This window comes from Megascapheus bottae, chromosome 6 (assembly GCF_031878675.1).
Source record: "Megascapheus bottae isolate mThoBot1 chromosome 6, mThoBot2.hap1, whole genome shotgun sequence".
Lineage (NCBI taxonomy): Eukaryota > Metazoa > Chordata > Mammalia > Rodentia > Geomyidae > Megascapheus > Megascapheus bottae.
Window position 1 is genome coordinate 53,855,787 of NC_143514.1, and position 6,000 is coordinate 53,861,786.

Here is a 6,000-nt window from a genome sequence, read left to right on the forward strand (position 1 = left end):
GCCTAAATCCTTGCAAATATTTGGAATATTATTCAAATGATTCTAAATATATTGATGTTTGTAGGAGTTCTATTTTGTTTGGGTTTTTTTTGGGGGGGGTGCACTTTTTTGTCTTTTTTTGAGATAGGGTCTTGTCTCACTATATAGCCCTGACTACCCTTGAATTAACAATTCTCCTACCTCACTCAAGATCTGAGATTACACATGTCTACCACTGTTCCTATTGAAATTTGTTGTTTATTTGTTTTGGTAGCAGGATTTAGACTCAAGGCCTCAAAAATGCTCAGCTACCTTATTCTATCAGCTGGCCTCCTGCCATTTGAGCCATGCCTCCAGCCTGACTTTGTTGTTGGTGGTGGTGGTTGTGGGGCTTGAACTCTGGGCCTTGGTGTTGTCCTTCAGCTCTTCAGCTCAAGGCTACCAGCCTACCCCTTGAGCCACAACACCACTTCCAGTTTTCTAGAGGTTAATTGGAGATAAGAGTCTCATCAGGTCCTTTTGTGCCTGGGCTGGCTTTGAACCTAGCTGGCTTTGAACTTAGATCCTCAGATCTCAGCCTCCTGAGTATCTAGGATTACAGGCTTGAGCCACCTCGCCCACAGCCTGGCTTTTTGATGGTTATTTTGGAGATGGAATTTTGAGGATTTTTTTTGGCTTGAATTGACCTCAAACTGATCCTTTGAAAGAAGAAAAAAAACTTGTAAATATATTCTGTGCAATTGAGAAGATAATACCTCTTTGCCTTCTCCAGGCCTTCCTTATGATATATATATATATATTTTGTTGTTGTTGTTGTTGTTTGTTTGTTTGTTTGTTTGTTTGTTTGTTTGCCGGTCCTGGGCTTGAGCTCAGGGCCTGAGCCCTTTCCTTGGACTTTCTCAAGGCTAACACTCTACCACTTGAGCCTCAGCACCATTTCCAGCTTTTGTCTATGTATGTGGTACCAAGGAATCGAACCCAGGTCTTCGTGCATGCTAGGCAAGCACTTTAACCACTAGGCCAAACTCCCCGCCCATCCTTATGATATATTATGTAGCCATTTATCCTAAGATTGATAATGATTTTTAAACATGTCTTTTTCTCAGGGTCAAGTGAACCATTTACTAAGCAACTCCTCCAAAGAAAATGAACAGCCATCTTCTAAAGCAGTGGTTATCAGCCATGAATGTACCAAAACTCAAAATGTTTGTCATACAAAGAAAAACAATCACAATTCAGGATTGGTAGACAAAGATTGTGTTCTTAATGCAACTCTTAAACAACTAAGAAGCCTGGGAGTAAAAATCGATTCTCCCACTAAAGTGAAGAAAAATGCACATAAAGTGGACCATGCCAGGTAATGTTAAATTTTGCTTTAGAAAATGAATACAAGCCAGGCACCTGTGACTCATACCTGTAATCCTAGCTACTCGGGTGGCTGACCTAGTCATGGTTCAAAGCCAGCCTTAGCAGGAAAGTTCATGAGCCTCATACCGCCAATTAACTACTGGAGAAAAGGAAGTGGTATTGTGATTCAAAGTGGTAGAGCAGTAGTCTTGAACAAAAGATCTCAGAGACAGCCCAGACCCTGAATTCAAGCCCCACAACTGACACCCTCCCACCCCCCCCCGACCCCCACTGCCCCAAAAGGTGAATAGATTTAAATTGTAGAAAGCTCCTGAGAAAAGTTTGTACTTCAGATTATTTGATTATCATTTATATAGGGCCTAGTGTATATGGGATGAATAGAAGATCATCTTCACGTTTTAAATTCTTTTAGTTAAGATAGGTTACTTCTAGCCAGGCGAGGTGGCTGTAATCCTAGCTGTTCAGGAGGCTGAAATCTGAGGATCTAGATTCAAAGCCAGCCCAGGCACAAAAGGACCTGAGACTCTTTATTACAAGTAACCATCAAAAAAGTGGAAGTGGGGCTGTGGCTCAGTGGGTATGGTGGGTAGCCTTGAGCTGAAATGCTCAGGGACAGCACCCAGGCCCAAAGTTTAAGCCTCAGGACTAACCAAAAAAAAAAAGTTATTTCTAGTTGATTGATATTGTTTTATTATACCCTTTTAATAAGAAAGAAAAGGCTTGGCATGGTATTAGCATGAGTACAAACCAGCTACTTAGGAGGCAGAAATCAGGTGAATCAGTTTCAGGCTAGCCTGGACAAAAAGTTTGCCAGATGCTAGCTCAACAAAGAAACACAGCTGTATTCTAGCTACTCAAGACAGCATAAGTTGGCAGATTTCACTTTGGGATTATCCCTGGCAAAAATGAAAGACCCTTTCCAAAAGAAAAGTAATAAAAGCAAAATCTGCTCAAGAGGCAAATCACCTGCCTAGCAAGGTTGAGACCCCCAAAATAATATAAAAAATAATGTCTACATAAATTGGGAATATCTGAAATAGTCCCCAAGTCTTAAGTACCAAGAAGGCTAAAGAAATTACTTACAGCATTATTGAGCACTTTTAGATTGTTTGGTATCGGGAGATATTAATGGTTGGAAATTGCTTCTTCCAAAATTCAGATGCTTGTAAGAATAAAGATAATGGCTATGTATTAGACTTCTCATAGAGCTTTGGATATAGTCTGTGGCTAGCACATGTAAAATAGTTCAGGCCCTTCCTGATATGATATAAAAAATCATAGAATATTCTTTGACTAGAATATATAGTGTTGCCACCACAAATAGTCACAAAGACTCTGATAGCAAAACACAAGATGCTGAATACAGTACAGTACATAAGTGGTTACAAAACCCTGGTGAGGGGCAGATGTGGGCTGAATTTCTGCTGGCCACTCTTTAATTTTGGAGAAATGATTAAAATATATTCCTCAGTTTCCTTAATGTAGCATAATAATTGTACCCACTTCTTTTATTCAGTAAATATATACCAAATACATGCCTACTGTGTGGCAGGCACTGAAGATAATTGAGTGGGAAAAGGCAGATAAAAGTCCTTTCTTGTTGGCTCTTAGGAGGGAAATAGACATGTGCACTGGACATATAGATAGCAATCAATGCTAAGGAAAATTAAGGGGAAGGGAATGGAAAGTGTTGAAGAGAAGAATAAGGAGGCTGTAAACTGAAGTGATGGAGACAATAAGATCAAAATAGATGGGCCATACTTCCTTGAGAAAGCTTACTGTAAGGAAGGAAGAAGTACACCAGTGCATGTATATAGCTTTAGCAGAGTGACCAGAACATGTAAGGCTTCAATGAGAACTGGCAGCTGTTGTCGTTGTCATTGTAGACATGACATAAAGGAAAAGATAAATCAGCCAACAGTGATGAAAGTGTGTGTGTGTGTGCACGTGTGTGTACGTACGTACGTACGTACGTGTGGGTACACGTACACGCACGCGTGTGCATGCCTGCCCATATCCAGAGATTGATTGGTGTTTTTCATGATTACAAATGAAATCTCTTCAACTATGAACAATGACTTTGGTTAATTGGTTGGGTGGCTGAACACAGTCTTTTTTTTTTTTTTCATATAATATCTTCCCTTCCACCCTTCCATTCTTAAATCTTCCTTCATTCTTTTTTTTTTTTTTGCCGGTCCTGGGCTTGAGCTAAGGGCCTGATCATTGTCCTTGGGTTTTCTCAAGGCTAGAGCTCTCCCACTTGAGCCACAGCACCACTTCTGGCTTTTTTCTATGTATGTGGTACCGAGGAATCAAACCCTGGTCTTTGTGCTTGATAAGCAAACACTCTACCACTAGGCCAAACTCCTGGCCCCCTCTTCCTTCTTTCTTAAATCTTTTCTTCAATGACAATGTCTAGGTAGGAGGTACAGCTCAAAACAAGATGTAGCTACCTGTCCAGGCTGGTCTGGAGTTCAGAATCTTCCTGAGCCTAGACTCCAGGTGCTGGGAGAATAGCTATGACATTTTCTGAGCAATTTACCAGTGCTTATACTCTTGGATCATCAGATGTGTTTGGTGATTGATTTTACTTTTATATTTTACTTTACATTGAATATCATGCTGTCTCAGGATTAATAATTGAAAGTTAAGTGACATAGTATATTAAATGCCTTAGAGTTGGAAGATTGTATTTGTTCTTAAACTATATATATATATATATATGCAAATAAGTTTGTATTTCACTTTCAATCTGTGAATCATAGATTGCCTTCTACAGTATTCTATTTATTCCTTGAATTTACATCTGCATCATCAAGACTTTAATATCTGAGTACTCAGATAAGGAGCACAATGAGCTTACAGTTGAAACCCTTTGTTAATTCACAAAATGAAACCTATTTAGAATGAAACTCTTATTACTCAGAATAAAAGATGATTTACTAATTTGTGTCTTTCAGTGTGCTGGCATGCATCAGCCCAGAAGCAGTGATCTCTGGATTAAACTACATGTCATTTGCTAATGTTGGCATGAGCGGGGCAAGCCCCACTGGAGTGGATTTGAGCATGGAGGCAAATGCTATAGCACTAAAATATTTAAATGAAAACCAGCTCTCACAACTGTCTCTTACTCAATCAAACCAAAACAACTGTGATTCATCTTTTAGCTTTCTACATGTTAATGCAGACAGAAGCACTGTGGGCCTTAGCTTAATTTCACCAAACAACATGTCATTCGCAACAAAAAAATACATGAAGCGATATGGACTGATACAAAGCAGTGACAATAGTGAAGATGAAGAGGATTCTACCAACCACACAGACAGCAAGCTCGACCATTTATCACATCAGAACCCTGCATCCTTACCTACACGACTTGGTTGTCAGAAAGACCCTCCAAGGAATGCCCATGAAATACCTAATTTTTATGACTGTGAATCTGAGGACACACACACAGTGTTGAGAAATATTACAAATGAAGTTGTGCGGCCAAAAGGAATACCGCATTTAAATGGAAACCCAGCTTTCTTACTAAAGAACCTTAAACTAAGCCCTGCTGTGAACCTGCGATCTGGAAAAGCAGAGTTTACCCAACATCCTGAGAAAGAAAATGAAAAGGAAGGTCTTGTTTTTCCTGAAAGCTTGCAACCCTCTGAAACTTTGAAGCAAATGAGTAGCATAAACTCAGTAGGCACCATTTTAGATGTAAAGCGTCTTAGGCAGTTGCCAAAATTATTTTAAATCTCTAACTCCCCCCCCCTACTGATGAGATTGAATGTTTCCATACTTGAAAACAAAGCCTTTGTAGTTTGGGAATCCCTAATCATTGTACGAGTCCATCTGTTCTTGGCAGTAGTCAACTACAAATTGCTGAACAAGTGACTTGATGATAGGATGACTGGCTTGTAGGAAAACCAAGTTCTTGTTCAAGTAGGGCTTTTCAGCATCACTGAAGCCTTGAAAAAGCCCTCAAGATTAGTTATTTAAGTACATGAAGGTAAACAGATGCTACTCAGCTCTAAGTCTGAAGTATTATTTTATGCTGTGTGTTGTAAGAAGTCCATTTTCCTAGTTTCTCGTGTCTCTATCTTCCCAGTACCAGTAACAACACCAGGTTATCATGATCTCAGCTGAATTAGCAAAACCAACTCTTCTTGAGTATAAAGAGAAAGTTATCTTTTAAAATAACTTGAGACCTTTATGGGAGTGTTTCCTCTTAATTAAGATGCATATTGTTAAGCTCTGTGGAAATAAAAATTTTCAATCTGGTGTGTTGATGTTAATCTAACATCTTGAACCTTTAGCACTAGCTGTCACAGATTAAGAAAATAATTGAATTCAAGTATCTTTTGTAAACTTGTTTTTCAAATGTCTTATTTTTTTAAAAATAGAACAGAAATAAAAGTGTCTGTATATACTTGTATTCTTTTCTCTGCTATGGTTTATCCTTCCTTTTTTTTAGCTGCCACAAAGATTCAAAACAAAACAGATTTCATATGCTGATGATTAAACCCAAGGCCTTATGCATACTAAATAAGTGCCCTACCACTGAGCTACCACTGGCCTTGAGTTCACTACATAGCTCAGGCTGACTCCAAACTTAAGATCCTCCTTCCACTGCCTTTGGAATGTGGGGATTACACATGCATGCAC

The 6,000-nt window shown here is 39.1% G+C and overlaps 1 protein-coding gene across 9 annotated transcripts in view; it reads left to right on the forward strand.

The window, feature by feature from the left end:
• Window positions 1-5,727, forward strand: part of Stil (STIL centriolar assembly protein) — a 44,584-nt gene extending 38,857 nt beyond the window's left edge. For 5 of the 9 annotated variants that reach the window (XM_090334894.1, XM_090334896.1, XM_090334895.1 and 2 more), the window contains 2 exons: window positions 1,086-1,336; window positions 4,308-5,726. In XM_090334894.1, coding sequence (XP_090191020.1) covers window positions 1,086-1,336; window positions 4,308-5,088 — 1,032 coding nt within the window. In that variant the 3' untranslated portion in view covers window positions 5,089-5,726. Of the gene's footprint in view, window positions 1-1,085; window positions 1,337-4,307 lie in introns of all 9 variants that reach the window. The other 4 variants (XM_090334898.1, XM_090334900.1, XM_090334899.1 and 1 more) reach the window with 1 other exon arrangement.
• The last annotated feature ends 273 nt before the right edge of the window (window positions 5,728-6,000 follow it).